The sequence below is a fragment of the Tenrec ecaudatus genome, chromosome 10 (assembly GCF_050624435.1).
Source record: "Tenrec ecaudatus isolate mTenEca1 chromosome 10, mTenEca1.hap1, whole genome shotgun sequence".
In the NCBI taxonomy this organism is placed as follows: domain Eukaryota; kingdom Metazoa; phylum Chordata; class Mammalia; order Afrosoricida; family Tenrecidae; genus Tenrec; species Tenrec ecaudatus.
This window is the reverse complement of record NC_134539.1, coordinates 1,016,564-1,041,550: the sequence shown is the minus strand read 5'-3', so window position 1 is coordinate 1,041,550 and position 24,987 is coordinate 1,016,564. Positions and strand designations below refer to the sequence as shown.

At 57.3% G+C, this 24,987-nt stretch overlaps 1 protein-coding gene across 1 annotated transcript; it reads right to left on the bottom strand.

Moving 5' to 3' along the window:
• Positions 1-16,859: 16,859 nt before the first annotated feature.
• On the bottom strand, positions 16,860-19,389 carry LOC142457724 (lipocalin-1-like). Its single transcript, XM_075558838.1, has 5 exons — positions 19,244-19,389; positions 18,734-18,804; positions 17,789-17,899; positions 17,173-17,274; positions 16,860-16,885 (listed from the first exon to the last, which is right to left on the bottom strand). Exons 1-5 carry the CDS (start codon positions 19,387-19,389, stop codon positions 16,860-16,862), a joined length of 456 nt encoding a protein of 151 aa, XP_075414953.1.
• Between the last annotated feature and the right edge of the window lie 5,598 nt (positions 19,390-24,987).

Sequence of the window (24,987 nt, the reverse complement as noted above, 5' to 3'; positions counted from 1 at the left end):
GATGAGTGGGTGGGTGGATGTGTCAATGCTGGGAGGAGGGGTGAATAGTTGTGTGAATGGTTGCATGATGGTGGACAGTTGAGTGGATGGGTGGTGGGTGGTGGGAGTATGAAAAAATGGGTGAGTGGGTGGAAGGGTGGATGGATGGAGGGAGGTCTGGTTGAATTTCAGGTGAATGGAACCCTCGGATGGGCAATCAGAGGTACAGGGACACCTACAAGGCAAAGGCGTCTAAATTCCTGTGACTGTCCTTGAACCCATACCTGGCTGCCCGTCCTTCTCCCCTGACCTCTGCTAGCCTCCCTCGGCGCTGGCATGGGGACCCTTCCCGTTTCTCTGCCCTGGCAGCTGTGGGGTAGGCCTGTGGCATTGCCTGGGAATCTGGGTGGGGGGAGTACCTGCAGGGGTGGTTCCCCAGGCTCTCTCCTTCCAACAGAGGAATCTGGTCAAGACTGGGTCCTTTGTCTTCCTGCTTTGTTCCCTCCATTTACCTAGTGCCCCTGATCAGCCAAGGCAAGATGGCCCCTTAACCGCTCCCCCTCTGCTGCCTGCTCAGTTCTGTGAGCCTCTGCTTGCTTCCTTCCTCCAACCCCTTCACCCCTCCAACACCTTCCTTAATCCAATCCCTTCACTCCATCACACTCCTCCAACACCTTCACTCCTCCAACACCTTCCCTCCTCCAACACCTTCACTCCTCCAAAACCTTCACTCCTCCAACCCCTTCACCCCTCCAACACCTTCCTTAATCCAATCCCATCACTCCATCACACTCCTCCAACACCCGCACTCCTCCAACACTTCCACTCCTCCAACACCTTCACTCCTCCAACACCTTCACTCCTCCAACACCTCCATTCCTCCAACACCTCCACTCCTCCAACACCTTTACTCTTCCAACACCTCCAACACCTCCACTCCTCCAACACCTCCACTCCTCCAACCTTCCACTCCTCCAACACCTTCACTCCTCCAACACCTTCCCTCCTCCAACACTTTCACTCCTCTAACACCTTCACTCCTCCAAACCTCCATTCCTCCAACTCCTCCAACACCTAAACTCCTTTAACACCTCCACTCCTCCAACCTTCCACTCCCCCAACACCTTCACTCGCCCAACACCTCCACCCCTCCAACACCTCCACTCCTCCAAAACTTCCACTCCTCCAACACCTACACTCTTCCAACACCTTCACTCCTCCAACATCTCCACTCCTCCAACCCCTTCACCACTCCAACACCTCCACTCCTCCAACACCTTCACTCCTCCAACACCTTCTCTCCATTTTGCTGGAGGCGTCTGCTGAGACTCCACCAAGCAGAGACTTCAGACTGCCCTGTTTTGTCCACGGCTATGTTTTCCGCTGCATCGCCAACCACAGACCACTTTCCCCAGCTCCAAGGATCATGGCACATAAATCAGTGGGCTGGGAACATACCCATTGCCAAGCAGAGGAGGATGCACCCGCTGCCGCCCTTCAACTTAACCAAGACCAAGTATCCAGAGCTGGAGTTAGAGATATACATCATGTGAGTGACCATGCCACCAATCCCCAGCCCTGCCCCCAGCCCAGTGGGCAGGGGCAGTGGTGCCCACCTCTAGGTGCACTCAGTGATGACTAAGAGCGTGGCCATGGTACAGAGTGGACCAGCATCCCTGGGATTCGAACAATCCTTTCACAGGGTGCTAGCAAGGACCTTATGACCGTAGTCATCTCAGACCTACTGCCCTGTGCCCACCTAGCACAATCAGGGTGGAGGGAGAGCATCCCATGGGCCCCTGACCATAATTCCCTCTTATCTGAGAACCTCTCCCTTGGGAGCAAGGACTAGGTACATTGTGGGGACCCTCCCTCACTGAAGGTGGTCTGGCTTGTCTATCTTCCAGGAAGCGAATCGGATGTAAGCTATTCTGGATGATCTTTGAAGAGCTCAGTAAGCCAGGGATGTACCTTGGCTGTGAGTATGTGCCCCTCTGTGGTCTTCCTGGCCTCCAGGGCCAGCATTGAGGTGCGAATCTCAGCAACACCCCCTTGTGAAGCCAGTGCATGTCACCATGTCAAAGACCAACTGTGGCCACACACACAGCTGAGACTGGCCCTCCCCACCCTGGGAGGCCATCTCCCGACCCTCCAGGTATCAGGTGGTCCCAAGGCACAGCCTGGTGGGCTTCACTCAAGGCCCACGCCCCACTTCCAGGAGTCTTGGCCAACTTTTCCTGGGTGCCCTCTCCTGCTTCCCACGCTATCCTGGCCCACCTGTAGGGGCCCACAGCCTGTGGGGTCATTGGTAGACCCAGCCACAGGCTGGGCTTCAGTCTCCCTTCAGCCTGAAAGACCCCTCCACATGAGACCCCCAGCGACCACCAGCCTCCACACCTGGACTGGGCATGCATCTTCAGCTTAGCACACACAGGGCAGCTCACTGGGGCCTTCTCAGCATCCAGGGGCCCACAGGGGCCTGCCCAGAGCTCTGTGCATGGGGGCTGTGGGTCCTGCCCTGGGAGATGGTGGTAGCCGGTCTGGGGGTGGGTGGGGGGGTTGTGCCTGATAACTGCCCTCTATCACTCCCCGGACTCAGGGCCCCCTTGTGCCACTGAAAGCAATGCTGCCTTCCCCACCCCGGTCATTGCACACGATCACGGTGCCCACTGAAGGCAATGCCCCTCCCACACACCTCCCACACAGCCCATGGTCATAGCACGTGGAGCACTGTGTGGCCCTGGGCCGTCCTGGGTTGGTTTTCAGAAGTAGACCAGCAGACCCCTCTTCAGAGCCAGCCTCCACCTGGAAGCTCCCCTGAAACCTGTGTGTTCTCCTGGCAGCCACAAGCGTCCACTGACCAACAGCCGGTGGTGGCCTGGACCAGAAGTCTGCTCTCCCGTGTGGACGGCAGAGCTCTGCCGCTGACTCCCCCGACCCCCGTGCTGGGGGCCCTGTCTGTCTCCCTGAGTCCAGTTTGAGGGTAGGAACCCCAAGTGACAGAGAAGAGCTGCCCTGGGTCTTTCCTGACTCGGGGTCCTGGAGGGAGCGCCTGCCTGCTGGGAGCCGCCGGCTAGGTTTGAACCACCAACCTCTGGTCAGCCATTGAGTGTGCATCATTGGCGCTACAGGACTCCTTCTCTTAGAGGTGGGGTGTGGAGGAACCTGGGGGTGCTTATACATTGGGTTGTTAACCATAATATCAGCAGTTCAAAACCAGCAGCCACTCCATGGAGGAGAGACCGGGCTTTCCTCTCCCATAACGAGTTACTGCCATGGAAGCCCACGGGCCCGCACTGCCCTGTTCTGTAGGGCCACTGTGGGTCAGCATGGCTCAGGCCAGGGAGGCCGTGCCCTCACTTGACAGGCATCCTGGTGGTGCAGTGGTCAAAGCAGCAGACACGCTCTTCAGGAGTCCACCAGCTGCCCACAGAGAGGAAGACGTGCCTCGGTTTCAGTCAGGACTTAAGCCTGAGACCCCAGGGGCAATCTCCATTGTGCAGGCCATTGGGGGGCTCTGCTGCTGTCAGGAGCTGCACTGTGAGCAGCTAGCCAGAGGTCAGCAGTTGAGACCCAGCAGCTGCTCCACAGTCTGCACAGATGTGGGTTTCTGACATCTGCAGGTGCAGTTCTCCCTGCCCTCCAGGCTCGTCGTGGCTCACGACGGGCTCCCTGACGGGAGCTGGAGAGCCCGCCAGGGGCCACGGTGTCTGTGGTCCTCCGGTCCCTGCAGAGAAGGCCTGTCCTTGAACACACTGGACCCTCCTTGCTGCTGATGTTCGGGGAGACGTCAAAGGGGGACTCCCTTGCTGCCTCTCCCATCAGCCATGTCCCAAAGGGCGGTGCCATTGACTGCTCCAACCCTAAGCCACCTTCCACCCCAGCTTCCTGGACGCCCCCAGCTGTACTACTCCGGGTTGACTAGAGAAACAAATTCATAAGACACTCATCTATGTGTAAGACAGAGCTTAATATCACGAAGCAATCGTGCATCAATAAAACATCCCGGCCCCGTCCAGATCAAGTCTGTGAGTTCAATATTAGCCAGATAGTCCAATATTCCCCCATGAATTCTTCTGGAGACTCACGCAGCACATGCAATGGCACTGAATGCAGGAAGATCACAGGCCTGTGGGTGGAATGTCTTGTGGATCCAGTGGCAGTGGAAGCATCTTGGAGGTGGTGTGGGTCTCCACGTGGCTCCTCCAGCTCCAGGACCCCAGGGTAGCTCCGTGTGTCTTGTCAGCAGGAATGTCCCACAGGGAGTGAGTGTGTGTCCCCCCTCCAGTGAGCTCTTTGTCTCCTTAGCACCTCAAAATGAGGTCACCAAGCTGCCACCTGATTGACAGGCTGAACGCCGCCCATTCTCTCTTCAGTCCCAAGTTGACGACAGATGGTGGAACCACCACCCCGACCTCCTTCTGGTCTGGAACCCCCTCCTCCCGTTGCTGAAGTCACTGACCATCTCGCTGCCCCCCTTCCAGCGTGGAGACACCCTGTGTACATCTGGCTCACCCTCCCGGGGGATCACGGCATCGCCTACTTCAATGACACAGAGGATGAACAGCACTTATGGCAGATGATGATGCTCTTTGGTGAGGCCCCCCATTCAGTCTTCCTGTCCCCCAGCCTGACTGTGGTCCCCTTCTCCCCTCAACCAGGGCTTCCGCCTATCCCCCACACCTGTGCTATAGCCCCCACCCCTGGAGACTCTGGCACTGTCGCCCCACCTTTCCTGGCAGCAGGAGCCTCTTCCCTCCAGGGCCAGGGCAGTCCACCGTAAGGAACCCACTACCCACCTTCTTGGCCTGGCTGCCTGGGGACCAGGGCCTGACGAGGCTCTGTCTATGTGACTGTAGAACTGAGCCCAGCTCTCCAGGGGCCATGAGCTGCCTAGATCCTGCCCCTCTTCAACCTTCATGCCACACCTGCCCCCCCCCCGCCCTCCAACACAGCACACCCCTGGGTCAGCAGGCTCCAGACTATCTGTGCCCAGAGGCCCCTGAAAGAGGCTCTGGGCGGGGGGGGCACACAGAAGGGGGCCTTCATCTCCTGCTGATTTGGGTGTGGCCATCACTGATGCACCGCCACCCAGGCCCACCTGCCTCCCTCCCCCTGCAGGCCGCACCCCTGACAAGGACTCTGCGGCCGAGAGAATCTTCAGGGAGTTTGTGGAGAGCAAAAATCTGCCTACCGCAGACATCGCAAGCCCTCCCCAAGTCGGTAAGAAGAGCGGGTCCCTGACACGGGGCTGGGTTCTGACCTGTCTTCCCAGGGCGGAGTGGGGGTGGACACTGACCCCCCTCCCCTTCCGCCTGTGCTTCTGCAGACTCCTGCCAGCTGGATGAGGAGTCGTAGTGGGGAGCCGGCGCTGAATCCGCCCGGCCGGCCTGGCCGCCCTACCTGCTGCCCCTGCCGCCCCACTGACCCCCAGCACTGCCCTCCTCAGCTGAGCAAATAAACTTCCTTCGCTTACCCACAGCTTCCTGTTGCTGCGCCCACCTGCCCTCCCGTCCTTCCTGCCAGGCGGGTCACAGGCACAGGGGGGAAGCTCCCCCCTTCTCCCCTGGGTCCTGCCGAGAAAGAGGGGTGTCTGTCCCTCCAGGACTGGTTCCAGCTGTCCCCAGAGAGAGGGCTGTTCTCCTAACACCAAGTTCACAGCCCTGGAGTCGGTGCTGACTCCGCCGCTGGAGGGCAGAGCGGGGCTGCCCCTCGGCTCCAGGCTGCTGGCCCTTCAGGAGCAGATGTCTCATCTGTTACCCAAGGGTGCCGGGGGGGGGGGGAGGGGGGAAGGTTGACCAGCAGCCCAACACTTAGCCCTCGGTGCCCCAGGGACCCTCTCACAGCACCCCCTGGTAAAGCGTGCAGGCAGACCCAGTTTGCCTGCGGTCCCAGAGACTGTTGGTGTCTTCTCAGCACCTAAAGGTGATGTGTCTTTAAAGGTTTATGATGAACACACAAGCCAATTAGCAAATGAAATCAGAACGACCCCAACATCTCTGAGATGGGGGGGGGTCAAACACAGAGGGTTCCAGACGAGAAGCCTACGGTTGATTATAAGGCTGTGCCCACCCTGCGTGACAGACCCCGCACCCCTGTCCAGCCGCACCCCATCTCTTCCCACAGGCCCCTCAGCACCCCTGCCCAGCCGCACCCCGTCTCTGCCCAAGGCCCCTCAACACCCCTGCCCAGCCACACCCCGTCTCTGCCCAAGGCCCCTCAGCACCCCTGCCCAGCCATACCCCGTCTCTGCCCACAGGCCCTGGCACCCCCGTCCAGCCGCACCCTGTCTCTGCCCCCGCGTCCTCGCCCACAGTTTCACACGCATTCTCTCCACTCATGTCATGGACAGCATCATTTTGGGTGCACCGGCTGCCAGCACCCTCCGGTGCCCCACCTGCTCAGTGGTGGTGGTCTATATCTGAGCCCGCAGTCCGTCTGAGCTGGGCCTGGTGTGGTCCCCCGCCCACCCGACCAGAGCCCTTGCGGAGTCCCAGCCCTGCGGCCTCCTGGTGTGTGGAACCCCCATCTCCATCCTCTGACCCCTTGAGCTGTGTCGCTCTGGCTGGAGGGCGGCAGGTGGAGAACCGGCCTCGGGTGGACCAGGAGGCCTTGCTGTTCAGCCCCGGTCTCTGTGGCCCCTGAGCCCACGTGCATCCTTGCCCTAGCTCCTCCTGCTGCTTGGAGGGCTTCCAAATCCCACAGCAGAGGTAAATAAGTTCAGAGTTAAATAAGATAATTTACATAAGAAACACAACATTTAAAAGGTTTTCAACAACGACAGTATGGCCCATACCTTGAGACTGATGAGGATCTGGATCCGTGGACACGGACGTGGAGAGGAGGTGTGGATAGAGAGTCAGTGTCTGGAGGGGAATTCCTTTCCATAAACTCAACTGGTAGCTGATTTTCAGGAGTCTTTTCCCATCTTTGCCTTTTTTCACTAGGAACTGGCTGGCTTTCTCTTTAAAAAAAAAATCTGTCTCATGTGGTCTGCTGTTGGCGTTTCCTTCACTGTTTTCTAAAAGGGTTCACTAAATTATCAACAGTATGGGTAACATGGTTAACCAGTTCCATCATGATGATTCTTCTCAAAAAACTCTTAGGGCCCATTTTTTTATCTAAAAATAGTACAAAACGCCACAACTAAGAAAATTATAGCAAAACACTTAGAACACAGCCGCAAAACTTTTAAACAGCGCGTACTAACAACACCAACAAACGCCGTGACTGAAACACAAACTGCTTTACTTTACAAAAATCACCTGCGTCGGGTCGGATTCCGATGTTTGTTTGAGCTCCATGCAAAATTTTCTCGACATTTCCCGTTGAAATCCAATTATGTGGAGGTCTGGTGCAGTCGAGTACCAGGGTTCTACTCTGTATGATAGTTTAGGTCATCAAGCAAGTGTCAATAAATTCAGAGACCTTGAGATAATACAAACCATCGTCTCAGGTCACATTGTCATAAAGCAAGAAATCAGCCCGTAGAACAAACCACTCCAAAGCGTCAAATAGAGGGAGTGGAGCGATGCTTCCCTTAAGAACTGCTGGCCATTAAAGAAAGAAGGGGAGCGATCCAAAGATCCCCAGAGAGAAATGAAAACACACGCATCCAAACCCCGAGACTCGGCGTAAGCAGTGCTTAGCAGGCAGCTAGCTGACAGCAACAGCAGCACGGAGGCAGAAGTAATTAAAATAAACACATTCTCACATCAACTGAAATTGGGGAAAGCGCAGCAAAGCAAACCATCAGATAGTAGAAGAAAATAATAATAAAGATAAGGGTTGAAATAAATGAACCTGAACATTTTAAAAGTATAGAAAAAATCAATAAGACGATAAGTCGGTTATTTGAAAAGATCAACAAAATCGATAAACCACTGGCAAACTCCCAAAAGAAAAGAATAAGGAAAAACAATTCTACAAATAAGAAATGAAATATATGATAGTACAACAGAAACAAATGAAATCTTAAAAATCACATTTTGTATTCCAACGAATTTGACAATCTAGAAGACATGGATGGGTTTCTAGAAATGCACTATTTACCTAAATTGCCACCTCAACAAGCCTATAACACGAGGAGAAATAGATCAAATCGTTAAGGAAAGTCTAAGTCCAGATGGTTTCAGTGGGGGGAATTCTATCACACATTCAGAGACGTCTTACTGCCGATTCTATATAATCTCACAATATACACATAGACCGTATACAATTAAACTCATTTTATGAAGCAGCTATGCCTCTGATATCTAAACCAGGCAAAGACATCACCAGAATTGAAAATGACGGAGTGTGGCAGTCAGGCGACGTTATGCCACCTGAAGACCTATGCAAGTCCAGGGATGGAACCCAACCCATTGATCCCATTGGGGGGTGGCCTTCTCATCACCTGGGAGACTGGGAACCTCTGTCTTCACCCTCCTGCTTGCTGGGCCTCTCCCACTGACCCTGAGGGCTGTCAGCCTCCCGCCATGTTTCCAGCGACCGCAGAGCCACACATCCTGCACCCGCTGGCCAGGGACCTTCCAGAAGTCTGCTTCCTTCTGTGGCTGTGGCTCTGGGGAGGGACGTACAGACGAGTATCGATTGAGACGTGAGTTGGACTGGACTGGGATGCCCTCTTGACACATAGATGCTTCCTGAGGCAAAGCTCCTTGTTGTACACAGATGACGCGTGTCTCTAGTCAACCCGCCTAACATGTGTGCACATCATCGAAAGAACCAACGGAGAGCCCACAGGTTGGGGGAAATAGTCAGTAATAATGCATCAGCGAAAGGGCTGATCTCCAAAATCTATAGGAAACGATGACACCGTAACAAGAAAAATACAAGTAGCTCCATCAACAAATGGGCGCGAGACCTGAGAAGACAATTTACAAAGCTGGCGCCCAGGCGGGCAACAAACGTCTGAATAAATGCCCATGCTCCTTAGCAATAAGAGAAATGTAAATGAGAAGAATAATGAGATGTCACCTCACACGACACTTTCAGCAAAACTCAGTAAGGCAGAGAACAGTAAGTGCCGAGGGCGGAAGGGAGACTGGAATGCTCTCACACTGGCCGCGGGGACTGCGGGGTTAACCACACAGCCGCTGTGGCTATCAATGCACCCAAGTGCACTAGCACACGACAGTGCGGGCACACGTCCTAAGAAATGCAGAAACCGCACAGACAGACATCTGCACACGTGTCCATCATGTGGAAAGCATGGAATCAACCAGAAACCCCAACCAGAGAGGGACGGCTCAGGAACTCTGGCACAGCCGCGCATGAATATTCCACGCCAATCCAAAGCAGGAACAGAGAGCCCGCGCTCAGCAAACAAGTCGACCTTACAAAGATAAATATTTAATAACAACACCACTGTTATCAGGAAAAACTGGAGTAAGAAACGTGGTTTCTGCACCAAAAGACAAGACTGCGATGACTGCGGGGGAGGGGAGCCGGAGAGCTGAGGGCGAGCGTCCTGAGGAAGCAGGGAGGAAAGACGGGGTGCGAAGGATAGACCGAGAACACGCACCTGGAGGGTTTAACAGGATATTGCTCTTGTGGATTTCACTTCTTGAAATGGGCTGCGTAAATATGTACAGTGTCTCTTTGTAAATATAATCCCTAATATATATATATATATATATAATCCCTCTAAATTCTTTATCCCTAAAATCTAAATAGTGGCCTGAATGGCTAAAAAACAAAGCAATCAGAGGAGGAAATGTAAAAAGTGAAACAGACTTAGGGTCTTTAGTGGCAAGCAAGTTCCTCTCAAACAAAGGCAATAGGTTTATGATCCACTTTACACTGATATGACCTCAGCTAGTTGACTGATCACATTACATTCTATAATATTGTGGCGGGTGATGATGTCACATGACACTGCCCGGTATTAGATGACATCACATGTGACTGCTCCACGGTGGCAAGGAGATTCATGTTTGAAGAACCACGTGGGAACCACGGCCAAGTTGACACACAGAATCCACCATCACACATTTCCACCTCCAGTCAATGACTTCAAGAGAGCCCAGGCCTCCCTAACTCTCACCCCTTCACTCTGCTGCCCCCAAAAGCTGTGTCATTCTAACCACCCGTGATGGACACTAACCTACCGCCCTCCCCTCTCTTGGTGCTGCCCCTTCCCCACTCAGTGTGCCGTGCGTCCGGCGATGGAGCCTGCAATCCGGGGATCGGTGTCTCGTTCCTCCACTCCTATTCCGCAGCTAGCACAAGGTAAGCCTCCCGGTCTCCAGCAGGCTCTCCCTCTTGTTCACGAGCTGGGGCTGGTGGTGGGAGCCGGGATGGCGCCTGCTCCACTGCGGTGTGGAAGCCGGGCCCATCCACCACCTGCTCCAGGTGCCTGCTCGGCTGCTGACACAGATCCCTCTCTGGCTCCCAACTGGCTCCCCTTAGGTCTGGGTGGAACCGCTGGTGGTGGGATCCGTAGGGATGGATGGCTCCTGTCCCCGATGTTGTTGGTCTCGTTCATCAGGTGGCCATGGGGACGGTGCTGGACCACAGCCACGAGCTCCCAGCACATAGCATCCCTGGCTCTGCAGCCACAAGAGTGGAGACATCACCACCCTGACTGCCACGGGATCCACTCCCAAGATCCCCACCAGGAACCTTCTAGAGAGGGATCCACCTGTGGGAGCCTCCCAGGTGGCTCTCAGCTCTGACTCGATTGCAGTTCAGGGGTCCTCACGGTCGGCCCTTTCCTTGCCCCCTCGCAAGCCCACGTGCAGCTCTGACTTGATGGGCTGCCCCATGAGGTGCCCTTCCCCCTCCTGCTTGGACCGCAGGCATGCTCGGGTCCGACGGAGAAGAACACACTGTCAACGCAACACGTGGCTCTTCAGGGGGTTAGGGCTCTTCAGGGGGTTAGGGTTCAGTCTGTGGCAGGAGGCGGGACACAGAGACTCCAGCAGAACCGCTTCCAAAGTGGAATGTGAGGTGTAGGCGGTTCGACTGTTAGGAACCTCCATATTTAAAAATACGACCACTCTGCAGTCAGGGCAGCTGGATGGCATCGCAGTTACAAGATGGGCAGCTCACGGCAAAGCTGGCCGTCTGAAGCCACCGGCCGCTCCACAGGAGAAAGATGGGGCTCCCTACGCTGGTACCGAGTCCCAGACCCAGGACATCACAGGGCCACTTCCACCCTGGAGGACAGGGTGGCTGTGAGCTGTCATCGACTCCGAGGGAAGTGAGTTTGGTTTTGGAGTTGGTAAGGAGAGCAGTAGCCCCGTGAACGCTCACAAAACCCCCAATTCTACAGGCGAGAAAACAGGCTCAGTAACAGCAAGGACTTGTGCAGGGACAGGCCACAGTCGGGGACTATTGTCAGTGCCAGGTGGCTGTCTGTCTGGCTCTCACCATCCATCCTTTGTCCCACACCCCACTCCTGGAAGTCGGTCCAGAGCGAGACAATGGATGGGGTCACAGGTTGCATGGAACTGTGTGTCCCAGCATGAGCCTGACCCCGGGAGGGCGGAGGAGCCTGCTGCGTGTGAGGACAGGTGAGGCTGGGAAGCGATGTGGAAGCACAGGGCAGAGGACTGTCACCTGGGTACCCAGGACGCGGTAAACTGGAGAGAGGAGTGGCGTGCACAAAGATGCCTGTGCTGGGGTGAAGAGAGAAAGACTCGGTTTCATCTTCCGGCCAGAATGGTGACCAGGTGTGTCACTCCAGGTAAACTAGAGAAACAAGTTCATAAATGCGCATATGTGTATAAGAAAAAGGTTTATGTACAAGAGCAGTTGGATATTGAGAAAAGATCCCAGCCCAGTCTAGATCAAGTCCAATCTATAAGTCCTCTTCAGATTCTTGAAACACATGCAATGATGCCAAATGCAGGAAGATCACAGGCCAGTCTTGTGGATCCAGTGGCGTTGTAAGCATCTCAGTGCTGGCAGGGGTCACCACGTGGCTTCTCCGGGTCCAGGCTGCATCAGGGTAGGTCCATGTGGCTTCTCCTCAGCGATGTGTCGCAGGGAGTCAACCCTTGTCTGTAGAGAGCTTCCAGGGAAGTGAGTCAGAGAGAGAGAGAGAGAGAGAGAGAGAGAGAGAGAGAGAGAGAGCGTGTGTCGCCGGCCTCCCTGGAGGAAAAACAGGAGTTCCCCGAATCCTTAGGGGAAGGCCACGCCCACACAGAAGCCTTATTGGCTATATCCTGATTGACAGCCTAGACTCCACCCCTACCCTCTTAATCCTCAAAGTGACAAACGATTCTATAACTACCCCACCAGGGTTCCTCTGTTCTATGTGATCCACTATCAAGGAATGGAGGTCATACGAGGATCCCCTGACCTGGCCCCACCTCAGAAAAGACCCCCCCCCCACAAAGCCCCTTCGAAGCCAAAAAGAAAGAACATGCCCAGCATATCTTAAACCGAAAGAACTAAAGAAAAAATGCAAGTCTCTGGCTGAAAGGCTGAAAGATTCTATGGTCAAAATACTGAAGGATGCAGGAAGCGTCAAAGAGGGTGGAAAGAGCACGGTCACCGCCCCAAGAAGAACTAGTGGACATCCCACCATCTCGGGAGGTAGCCCGTGACCGAGAACCAGAGGTCCTGAAGGAAGAAGTCCAAGCGGCACTGAAAGCATTGGCCACAATCACAGCTCTAGGAATTGATAGAAAACCAACCGAAATGTTCCAGCGAGATGATGGAGCACTGCGGTTGATGCCTGCCCTCGTGAGGAGATGGCTGAAGATGCGGGGGCTACAGCAGAGTGTGGCAAAGAAATTAGACAGTGCCCAGCTATCAGAAGGAATAGTGTCTGTCTGGGGTCCTAGAGGCTTATCTTCAACCAAGAAGCCAGGTAAGCGAGGTGTCAACTACATTCACAAGGAGAAAGCACACCAGCCTGAGTGATCCAAGGATTGTAGACAACAGAATCCAGATCCAAAGGAGAGAATGGTCTGAGCGTAAATTGTGAACACCTGGCTTGCGGAAGGATCTGGACGCCCAGAATCCATTTGCGGGTTCCCGGGAATCTCCCCCGGCCTTCAGCCACAGATGCGGACCCCCTTCTTTTCCGGCAGAGCTTGGTGGAGTTGATTTTAAAGTAGATTGAGTTGGGTTAAAATGCAGGATATTTTCATTTGATCTCCTTCCAATCCATTTAAAAGTTATTTCAGTTTCTTTTTTAATAAAAGTGAGGGGAAATACACGTGGATTGAGCCTCCCGTGAATCCTCTCTGCCCACACACTAAGAATGTGAGTAGCCAACCTATAGGCCGAGGGCAGTGCATTATGGTGGATGAGGTTAGGTTACAATGTAACACGTTATCACTCCACCTCCCTTTGGGCCCATTTTCAATATGTTCCCATTTTTAATATTTTCCACTTGATTTTTCTCTGAGGTTTTCCTGTTTTACTTTGTTCTTGTTCGTTTGTTCATGAATATTTTTCTGTACATGAAGCCCAAGGTAGGTCAGTGTATACAGACAGTCACTGGATTCATGGTCTATTGGTGGGGGCCGGGGGAGGGGGGCAGAGGCGGTTGGGGGGAAACGGGGAGCTAATAGCAATGAGTACAGGAAAGAAGATGCTTTTAAATTGATTGTGGCGAAGATGGTTCCACTCTCCTGGGTGTGACTGGACTGTCGAAGTGTGTGGAGCGTGTGCCGCACTGTCTGTGTCGGGAAGAGGCCGCGTCTGTGCCCACTCCAAAGAGAGGTGACCCAGCAGAACGCGCCAACTACAGAGCGCTGTCACTGACATCACCCAGCAACGGGACAGCACTGCCTGGACAGGCAGCGGCCAGAGGCTCGGGTCGCGTTCAGAAGAGAGCATGGAGCTAGGGATGTCGTTGCTGGTGCCACGTGGATCTTGGCCCAGCATAGAGAATTCCAGAAAGACTGCTGCCTGTGTCCTGTTGACTGTGCATGTCGCTGGGCACCAGGGGTGGCCTGGAGAAGAATGGGATCCTAGAGCACTGACGGCGCTCCGGAACCAGCCCAGGGTCACGAGGCAGCTGTGTGGGCAGAGCAAGGGAGTGCCGCGTGGTTCAGAATCAGGGAAGGGGTGCGTCAGGTTCGTAAACGCCCACCACTCTCGCTCAGTCCATGTGCTGCACGTCATCAGAGGCTGATTCAGGCCTGGGGGAAGGCTGCTTAGCAACCTGCGAGATGCAGGTGGCACAGCCTGGCTGCTGACAGTGAGGAGGACTCAAAGCTCTTGCTGATGGAGATCAAGGGTTGCAGCCTTCAGTGTGGCGTGCGATTCCATGGAAAGGAGCCCAAAATCCCGACAAGCGGGCCGATAGGTGGCATCGTGGTAATCTGAGAAAAGATGGCCATCTGGCCATCGCCTTACTCAGACCCACAGTCAATGCCACGGAGATCAAAGGATGCCCTGCACTGGGTTCCTGTGCTGCGGCAGCCCTCGTTGAAGCGTTGAAAAGCAGGGACTTCTTTGAGGACGACTGTGCACCTGACCCAGGCCTGGCATTGCAGTTGCCTCCTATAAATGTGGACGTTGAACATTGACTAAGGTAGATCAAAGAAGACCAAATGAGTTTGAATGTGGTGCTGGAGAAGAATGCTGAAAGTGCCGTGGACTGCCAAAAGGACAGACACGTCTGCCTCGGGAGAAGTACAGCCAGAGGGCTCCTTGGAGACAAGGATGGCCAGACTTGGTCAGGAGGCCAGTCCCTGGGGGAGGACATCATGCGTAGTGAGGTAGAGGGGTGTCGACGAGGAGGAAGGCCCTCAACAAGATGGACGGACAGTGGCTGCAACAAGGGGCTCACACACAGGGACAATTGTGGGGACGGCGCAGGACCGGGCAGCTCCCGTTCTGCTGAGCACGGACGCTGTGAATCTGAACAGGCTCTATGGCCCTAACGATAGCAACAACAACGACAAGCCCCTCCCGGGCGCTGAAAGTCCTCGCCCCCCTGCCTTCGCCCGCACTGTTCACGGTGACCCCAGCTTCGAGCAGACAGAGGAGGCTTCAGACACAGCTCCGTCCCCTGAACCACTCTGTGACTGGGAGCACATCATGGTGTGTGCCGGAGCCTCCCGCCTGCCCACCCACACAGCAGGGATCCTGGTAGCACCAGTCAGCGGGTGTCCGAGGGCCTGTCCGCTCATGCTGCTGCACCCAGGGTGCTGCCAGTTTAACTCGCTGGCAATTGACTTGGGGGACAGGCATCAGAGCAGCGGATCCTGGGGGGGGAGGTGTCAGGCCAGGGATGCTGGGGGACAAGAGTCAGGTGGGGGACCCTGGGGGATAGGGGTCAGACTGGGCTCCTGGGGCACAGAGAATAGGTGCCGGGGACAGGAGTGGCCTGGGGATGTTGTGGAGACAGGGGGCAGGTTGGGAGATCCTGGGGAGACGGGTTGGGCCAGGGCTGGAGCCTGGCATCAGCATTCCTGCAGTTGAGGACCAAGAGCCAGGCTGGAGGCTGAGGCCCCGCAGGCAGCTCACCTTCCCAGCCCGGCCCAGGTGCGGGGAGCAGGATATGGTCAGAATGTTCCCCCACCCCAGAGTCCCTGACAGACAAATAGACAGGCAGGTGGTGCAGCTCTTTATTGTGTCAGCAGGGGGCGCGTGAAGGGGGTGGAGGGAGCAGGGGGCCTCAGGTCCAGGCCCAGGTCCAGGCCCCCAGCGTCCAGGTGCTGCCCAGCACTGCTGTGGGGGCAGGGCCTCCCCTGGAACGCACGAGGGACAGGCCACCCGGGGGTGATGGGGGTGGGGCAGATGGGAGCTCCAGGCTCCTTCCTCTGTAGATGAGGGGGCAGGCAGTGACATCAGGAAAGCAGGGCCCCCCACACACACACACACACCACCCCCACCCCCAATCAACTCCCAGAGTTGGCAATCTCCTGAACCATTTCCTGCTCGGACCTTACAGCTGCTGCCCAGACGTCTAGAAAGCACGTGGAGGCTTTCCCTACGCGTGTCCGCGCTCGATGGGGCCCTGCGCATGGACGGCGCGTCACCAGGCCATGGGCAGCGCCGGTGGAGCTTACACACACCCATGCTCACAGGCCAGCACGTGCCGTTTATATCCACCCCCACGTTTCTGTTACACGACCCTCTTCCACAACTTGTCTTAGCTTGTCCAAACTCCATGAGGTACATTACATGGAGTTATAAAACTTAACCAGACAGCCCGTCTCTGAATTAATCTCTGTCCCCGGCTCTCTGCTCCCAGAGAGTGACAGTCTGAGAACCCCACAGGCTCAGTCCTACCCTGTCCTACAGGGCGGCTGCCCGTCAGCATCAACGTCAAGAAAGCAGGGGTGCTGGTGGGCAGCGAGGCCGCTCCACCCAGCTCCACGCTCCACACTCCCTGGACACCCCGGTCCTTTCTACACCTGCGCCTCCCCAAGCAGCCACGGCCAAGATGGTGGGGGAGCAGAGGTCAGTGCTGGGGGAGGAGGCCAGCAGCTCCCAAGGGCCAGTCTCCAGGATGACCTCTGTTTGGGCAAGAGGGGAGTGGAGAGGACACTACACTGGGGACATGAGAAGAGCCCCCATCTGTGAGGTTGCTAAGAAGAGCACCTCAGACTGTCCAGGGGACATAAGGTCAATGTGCAGGGGGCACAGTCAGGGGACACAGAGACAGTGTGCAGGGGGCACAGTCTGTGCAGGGGACACAAGGTCAATGTGCAGGGGGCACAGTCAGTCCATGTGCAGGGGACACAGTCAGGGGACACAAGGTCAATGTGCAGGGGACACAGGAGGGACAGTGGGCAGTGACAATGTCTGGGCAGGCAATATGTCTGGGCTGTCTCCAGGAAGTGACACTTGACCACCCCACCATGGGGGGCCGCGGAGGTCAGAACAGGAATGGGGGTCACACAGAAGAGATCTCAGGCATTCTGTGGAACCCCGAGACTCTGGCCAGCTCAGGTACTCACCCATTACTTGCTTCCTGGGGTGCAGGCATCTGTAGGGAAGGAGAGGTACAACTCAGAAAAGGGACCCCAGGATCTCAGATCCAGGAAAGACAGAGCGGAGACAGACACATGTGGGGACCCTGAGCAGTGACCCTGGCATGCAGTTGCCCACCCGCTTCAGAGAGAAGTCCAGGATCCTAGAAGCCACCTCCCAAGGCCCGTCGGGGTGAACTGCAACATCCACCCTCTTGGCCAGCAGTGAGGGTGGTACCCGCTTGCTGTCCTGGTCTCCCCAAGACCTCACGCTGAGAGCCCCAAGGCCTTGCCAGGGCCTCACCCATCTGCTTGGGGAAGAATATCCTCTTGAGGCTGAGCTCTCGGATTTCCAGAGTTTTCTTGAAGTCTTCCAGGGCCTCAGGGTGGCTGTCGATGTCTCTGCCTGTGTGGGGACCGGGTGGCAGGGTCAGAGAGGCCAGGGGTGGCAGGCCAGGTCGCCCAACCTCCTGTAGCCTGGAGAAACCGGAGTCCCAGTGTTGGGAGTCCTGGCCCTGGGCCTGCACTCTGGGGCAGGTGAGGCCCCAGACAGCGGGCAGGCATGGAGCAAGTCCCCTTGCGCAGAATGTCTCCCCAGGAGGGACTGCTTCCCTCCAGGTCACCAAGCCTGTGGGCTCCTCATCCGGGACCCTCAGGCCCGGGTGGATCTGAACCCCGGGCTCCAGAGTCAAGCCCAGAGCTGGGCTCCCCGCTCTTCACCCTCTCCACCAGGGCTCAGGGCCCCACCATCAGAAGGAATGGCCAACACCTATGGGGATCCCCAACTCTAGAACTGAGACCGCAAGCGGGGCGTCTCCACACCACCCAGCGAGGGTGCAGGAGCCAGTCCTTGAGGGGTGGGAGAGGAAAGCAGCCCCAGGCGTGGAGAGGAGAGGGAGGGGAGCCCGGTCCCCACTCACCCACGAGGCTGGCCATGCGGACCTGCTGGCCATTGAGCTCGCCCTCGCAGTAGAAGATGTAGTGGTCCTGCAAACGGGTCTTCTGGATGAACACGTCCCGCTTGCCCTCGTCTACGGAAGCAAGCAGGGGCGGGGAGTGTTTCAGTCAGAACACCCAGAAAATTCCACGGGCTGGCAGGGCAAGTCAGTAAGGGGGCAGTCAACCAGGCCACATCCCAACTCCCTGGCCCCCATGGCACAACCATGACCCCAATGACCTATCCTGTCCGGGGACAAGCCCCTCAAGTCTGGGGGTAGGGGCAGGCACATCTTTTTTTTAATCGTTTTATTAGGGACTCATACAACTCTTATCACAATCCATACATACATCAATTGTGTAAAGCACATTTGTACATTCATTGCCCTCATCATTCTCAAAACACCCGCTCTCCACCTAAGCTGCATCAGCTCCTCATTTTTCCCCTCCCTCACTGCTAACCCTCCCTCATGAACCCTTGATAATTTATAAATTATTATTTTGTCACATCTTGCCCTGCCCGTCACCCACTTTTTTCTGTTGTCTGTCCCCCGGGGAGGAGGTCACATGTAGATCCTTGTAATCGGTTCCCTCTTTCCAACCCACTCTCCCTCTATCCTCCCAGTATCGCCACTCACACCGCTGGTCCTGAAGGGACCATCCATCCTGGATTCCCTGTGTTTCCAGTTCCTATCTGCACCAGTGTACATCCTCTGGTCTAGCCAGATTTGAAAGGTAGATATGGTATCATGATAGCGGGGGAGGAGGAAGCATTTAGGAACTAGGAAAGTTGCATGTTTCATCGTTGCTGTGTCGCACCGACTGGCTTGTCTCCTCCCTGAGACCCTTCTGTAAGGGAGGCACATCTTTAAGGGGCAGCTCATGTCGCCACACGGCCGTGGAGCCCCGGTTCCCGCGTCCCCACTCACAGGCTGTGAATTGTCCAGGTGTGTCCGTTTTCTTCAACACCACCTTCTGCTCCTGGCACTGTCCATCCACCCTGGCAGCAGAAGGCATAGGCAGCAGGCACCCTCACTGACCTCGTCGCCCCACGGGAACAGCCAAGGGCCCCTGTGGTCCAGGCCCTGCACCCTGCACTCAGAGGCGCTCAGAGCCAACCCACCCCACACCCCCACTGTTCCCAGCCCAGCGTGGCTTCCAAGAGCAAGTAGGCCTCACTGCAGTGCAGAATAGGTGGGTCCCTGAGGATCCAGCCCCAGGACAGGGTGCGGGGCCCCATGGGTTGGGGGGACACCTGAGGAGTGTCACTGGACCTGAGGAGCCCCCGCTGACCCTAAGAATTCTGAATTTATGTCCACTCTTGACCCTCTGCAACCCCAGGGGACCCCAGGGGAAGTCTAGGGTCTGACTGTGCCTGCAGCAGTCAGCAGAGCACCCCCTGCCCCTGTCACAGTGTGGGGACCCCACCCCACACTCACAGCCTAGCCATCCTCAGCTCCATGCTGCCCCCCGGCAGAGCCTTGACCACCAGGGGAGAGACAGCCTCGGGCTTCTTCAGCACGTCCACATCGGTTACCTCAGCTTTCAGATACCACTGCCCTGAGAGCTGGAGGGGCCTCTCCATTAGGACTGGGCTGCCCGTCCCACCCCCACCTCCACCCCGCAGCCCCTGCCCAGTTCAGCCTGCACAGACCCCGGCTCTTCCCACCCCAGGCTGGTCCCTTCCCACCCCACTGGCAAATGGACCACCCAGCCCCCGTGTCCCAGACCCCCATCCATGCCCCAGCACCCCTGCAGCCCTGGAGAGCGGCCTGCACCCCATCCCGGAGCCAGCTCAGGTCCAGTCCTCACATCCTCATCGGCGGTTGGGGGGGCCTGGGCCTGCAGGAGGGCAGTCAGGCCGAGCAGCAGGGTCAGCAGCAGCGCTGGCATTTTCAGGGTCACTCGCTGGACTGGGGTCTGTGCCGGCTCGGCATGGCCGCCTATTTATGCTGCACGCAACTCGGGGACTCGGCTGGGCGGTGGCCCCAGAGCAGACAGTGTTGTCATTGTTGGCAGCTCCTGTGCCCGGGCTCACGGTGGTGCCCTCGGCCAGCCTGAGGACAGGGCTGCCGGCCATCAGTCTCAGCTCTGTCTAGTGGCGGGGTGGGGGGCTGAGTGGACACAGGAACCCCAGGCTTGTGAGTCCCTGCAGGGGGGGCATTCTTCGCCTATGGGGGGGCATGGGGCATGGGCTGTGTGAGGGGGCAGGGGACAGGCCCAGGGACAAGGGACAGGCAATGGCACCTGCTGAGAGCTTCCTACCTAGAGCCAATGTGGGGGCTGTCCCCAAATCCAGCTCCAGCCCCAGGGGCTGGGAGAGAACTTCTGCCCCCAGAGCTGTCCACAGGTACCATTCAGGGTGTCCAGCGCCCCCGCCCCCCGGGCCTTCTCCTGCCCCCAGCTGACCTCCTGTCTCCTCCGCAGCCACCTGGCCATGAAAACACAGACACCGGCCTTTAGCCCCTGACTGTCCTGGGAGGCCTCTCGGGGGTGGCCACCACTGCCCAGTTCCCAGGGCCTCCACCCCACACTGTTACACTGTTACAGCCATGGCCTCCCTCTGAGAAGTGGGATTGGGATGGGGGGATGGGGGGATCCTGAGGGTCACTGTGCACCCCTGTGATGTCGGTGCTGGAGTCGGGGGGTGTGGGCACTGATGGCTGACCAGCCAACAACCCTCCCTCAACACACCCTCCCTCAGCCTGCAGAGCCCAGCACTGCCCACTGTCACGGTGCAAGAGGTGTTGGAGTCTAATGAAGCTCTGTGACTGTGGCTGTGATCCTGGCCCGGTTTGGAAGATGACACCCTTTAACGAAGTGAGGGGCCCTTATTACACACAGGTCAGTGCAGGGAGGGGGGTACTGACCTGTGTGACAGGTGTCCTCACCCACACAGACAGACAGCAAGAGCCCAGTCCTGGAGTGCCATGGAAGCTGGCCCAGCTGTGTGGGCAGCACGCGGTCAGGCGGATCCAGGCACCAGACAGGTTTCAGGGTGGGAGGGATGTTGGAGCAGGAGGCTGCCAAGAGCAACAGGGGAGGGGCCTCTGGGCAGCCACCTGCAGAGGCAGCTGCCAGCGACCAGAAATTAGCTCCGGTGCCAACCATTCCCGGGCCGGGACAGCACGTCTGTCTTCACTCACAGACACGCCCAAGGCCACCTGCTCCCTCCCTCCCCCCCCCCCACCATGCACACTGCTTCCTGGTGAACCAAGGATGGGAGTTGGTGGGCATCCTGGGCTCTAGACTGGGGCAGTGACCCCTAGACGAACCCCGACCCATCCAAGGGGCCGACCAGCTGCCGACAACCTTCTGTGGGCCAAGGGCTGCGGGGCCTTCTCCTGGCGACAGCCCTCAGGCTTCATGTCCCCGTCGCTCCGAGTCCTGCGTGGAAGAGAGAGATAGTGACCGGCCACCCTCGGTGAGGGCCAGGCCCCTCTCCGTGAGGTCACAGAATCACCGGGGTCACCTTGGAAGCGTCCGCATCTACACTGACCTCAATGCATCCGGGCAGATGGACGGGGCAGCGCCATCACCCCCGGATCAAGTCCCAGGATGTCCCTGTGCCCTCTGCCCACCCACCCCACCAGCTGGGCCACTCCAGCCGGACAGGGCAGCACTGCCCTGCGGGGTCCCCAAGGCTGTGACTGCAGAAGCAGGTGGCCTCTTCTTTCTGCTGAGGGATGGCTTGGGGCCTTGAACCCCTGACCTTGGGGTGAGCATCCCAGCCTTCAATCCACTGTTACCACCAGGACGCCCTCCCAGGTGCCCGTGTCTCTCTGGGTTTGCCTGTCTGAAGTATGGAGCCTCTCTGCTCAGAAACTGGGGTACAGCTTGTGTGACCATCAGGAGTCCACACAGCTGTGGGTGCCCCTATGCAAGGGCGTCTGCAGACACCTGTTTCCATCCCACGGGACTCAGCACCGAGGCAGACTTGCTGGGCCACGCCCAGCCATCTGGGCAGCGGTTTTCAGGCGGCAGCACAACTTCACGGGAGCCTTGGTGGGGCTGCGGTGACTCACCGGGCTGCTGGCCACAAGTCCGCAGTTCAAACCCACCAGTAGCCCCTCGGGGGAAGACAAGACTTTCTACCCCCGTGAGGAGCCGCCATCAGTCGGCAGGCGCTCGAGGGCAGTGAGCGCCCTTTGCAAGGGGCCCGAGGGTGCCGTGGGGTGAAGCCTCGGCTGCCACTGCCAGGGCTGCTGGTTCAAACCCAACGGCTGCCCCTCGGGAGAAGACGAGGCTGTCTGCTCCTTACAGACACCAGTCCCTGGAGAAGGACGGACAGCATGCTGGGTGCAGCAGAAGGGCAGCAGCAACGAGGACAGCCCTCCAGGAGGCTGCAGCAGTGGGCCCAGGCATGGGAGCAATCGTGGGATGGTGCAGGGCCGGCGGTGTTCTGCTTGTTGTGCACAGGGTCGCGATGGGCTGGAGCAACTGAATGGCACTAACAACAACAACATCTTTCCACACCTTCTTGCAGGTCGCCTCTATTAAACGTTGGCGCCAGGCTTCGTGGGGCCCTTTGTCAAATGCCCTCCCTGTGCTCTGGGTCCGAGTTCTGAAGCACAGAGCTGCGTGTCCAGTCTCTCTCTCCGGGCTCTGGGGTCTCCATTCCAACAGTGAGGGGCATGGTGCCAGGCTGGGGGTGGGAGGGGGCACGTGCGATCTTGGGCGAAGGGGGCACAGGACCCTAACAGAGGGGGAGGGAAAGGAGGGGCAGGGCAAGCGGTAGGGGGTTGCACACCTGGTTCAAGTTGTAGGACACAAAATGGATGGTCTGAGGTGCAAGCCCCACCTGACTGACGCACAATTAGAAATTCACTTTTTTTTTAATAGCAGAACCTTTGTTTCATGCCGACAGGATCTTGTTTGTCTTTCTTTGGGGGGTGGGGGGTGCAATCATCCTTCCGATGACAGGTGGGAGGGCAAGGTCAAGGGGGAGGGTGTCCACCCTGGAATCCCAACCAAATCTGATCCTTGGACAGTGCAGCCTAGTCCTCAGGGGCCGCCCCAGGGGAGCCCCCACCCCGCAGGAGGTCTTGGGCAGGGGGCAGCTGTGGGCACCCCACCACAGATTCACTGCCTCAGCCCCAGGGCAAGGGGCCCCATTGTTGGCTGCCTCTGTCCATTCCCAGCACCTGCCCCGAAATGCTTCTTTCACCTCCACTTTCTGGAAGACACACCAAGGGCCCTGCCCCCTCCCTGGGCGCCCCACCTGCCACTCCCTAATCCCTTTACACGGAACACTGGTTGCAGCAACAAGGGCACCCATGCCAAGGAGGCCCTGGCCCCTAGGCCTTCTTAGATGGACAGTGGGCTGCCATCTGCACCCGGAAGTTCAAGGGCAAGACTGGAGGAGCCACGGCCTCATGTTGTTCTTGAACCAAAGCCTGACGTCTTTATCACACTGGCCCTGCTACAGCCCGAGCCGGGGGAGGCAGAGCCCGAGCCGGGGGAGGCAGAGGCTGGGCCAGGGGAGGCAGAGGCTGGGCCAGGGGAGGCAGAGCCCGAGCCGGGGGAGGCAGAGGCTGGGCCAGGGAAGGCAGAGCCCGAGCCAGGGGAGGCAGAGGCTGGGCCAGGGGAGGCAGAGGCTGGGCCAGGGATTCTGGTCCAGCAGCACAAGCAAGCAAGGGGTTGACCATGAATGGGGGAAGCTTCAAGGGACAGCAAAGTTCATATTGCATGGGCTGTCTTGGGCAACTCGTGGCTGCAGGAATTACAAGGTTCTAGAGCAAATCCATTCCCAGCTTAATGCCCCGCAGCTCTGCCCCCGGGAAGGAGGAGCAGGCATCCAGAGACCTATGGGGGCAGGGGTGACAGGCTTGGGACCCCCTGCCTGCTGGCCACCCTGCCCTCACTTGCAGAGGCAGGCTGGCCAATGTCTCTGTTGCTCAGAGAAAAGGGGGGCACTGTTTAAAGTGTGCAAGAGCAGAGGTGACACTTTGTGTGCCAGGCCCAGGCCACGTGCGATAGTTAGGTCTTGTGGCAATTTGTCTGGACCAGGATTCCCAGTGGTTGGGCAGTCCAGGCCCACCATCCCCCAGGAGGTGACCTCACACAATGGAACCGCCCCATGATGGACCTACTGTGAGTAGCCCACCCGGTGCAGGAAAATGAGGATGGAGCGTGACCCCTCAGCTCACAGCCCCAAGGCAGTTGGCGTGAAATTTCTTCAGGGTGTGTTCGTCTGGGTGGACTAGAGAAGCAAATCCAGAGACACTCATATGTGCATAAGAAAGAGCCTTATAGACAAGAGCAGTTGAACATCGAGAAAACAGCCCAGCCCAGTCCAGATCAAGTCCTTAAGTTGGATATTAGCCCATATGGCTGATACCAGTCTATAAAGTCCTCTTCAGACTCACGAAACACAGGCAGTGACGCTGAATGCAGGAAGATCCCAGGCCAGTGGGTGGGCAGTCTTGTGGATCCAGTGGTGCTGTAAGCATCTCAGCGCTGGCAGGGGTCTCCACGTGGCTCCTCCAGCTCCCAGGGTTCTGGCTGCATCAGGGCAGCTTCATGCGGCTTCTCTCAGAAACGTCTCACAGGGAGTGAGATGGCGTCCCGCCGCCAGCGAGCTATTTATCTCCTTGGCACCTCCGAATGAGGTCATCAAGCTGCGACCTGATTGACAGGTAAACTCCACCCCTTCACGCTTAATCCTCTCAAATTAACAGATTATGTAACTACCACTGGGGCGTGGCCTCTTCCTACATAAGTCGATGCTGTGGAAAAGCTGTCTGCCCTTTACTGTGCCTGGATCCGGCACCCGGTCTCACCAACTCCGCCTGCCGTGTTGCTCGGAGGCCCTCGGTGGTGGTGGTGGTGGTGAAGAATGTTCAATCCCCACGGGCTTCCAGAAGAACAAACACATCTGTCTCGGACAAGAACGGCCGGATGCTCCTTACAAGCAAGGATGGCGAGTGTGTCTCGTGTCCTGTGGACACGTGATCTAGAAGGACCAGGCCCTGGGAAAGGGCCCCATGTTTGTAACGTAGAACATTGGTGAAGGAGAAGAAAGCCCCCCAGGGAGGCCGAGGGGCATGGTGCTTGTGACAGTGAGTCCAACCACGCTGAGACGGGGCGGGTGCTGTACACATGGGGCGGCTATGCATCTGGTGGCCCTGACCCCGACGCTGCACAGGGAGCTTGGTACACCGGCTGAATGCACGCAAGAGAA

Coding starts and splice junctions, on each gene's coding strand:
- LOC142457724 (XM_075558838.1), bottom strand. CDS start 19,389: ATGGAGAGGCCCCTCCAGCTCTCAGGGCAGTGGTATCTGAAAGCTGAG. Junction 18,805..19,243: donor GAGCTGAGGATGGCTAGGCT/GTGAGTGTGGGG, acceptor TTCTGCTGCCAG/GGTGGATGGACAGTGCCAGG. Junction 17,275..17,788: donor CCGCATGGCCAGCCTCGTGG/GTGAGTGGGGAC, acceptor GTCCCCACACAG/GCAGAGACATCGACAGCCAC.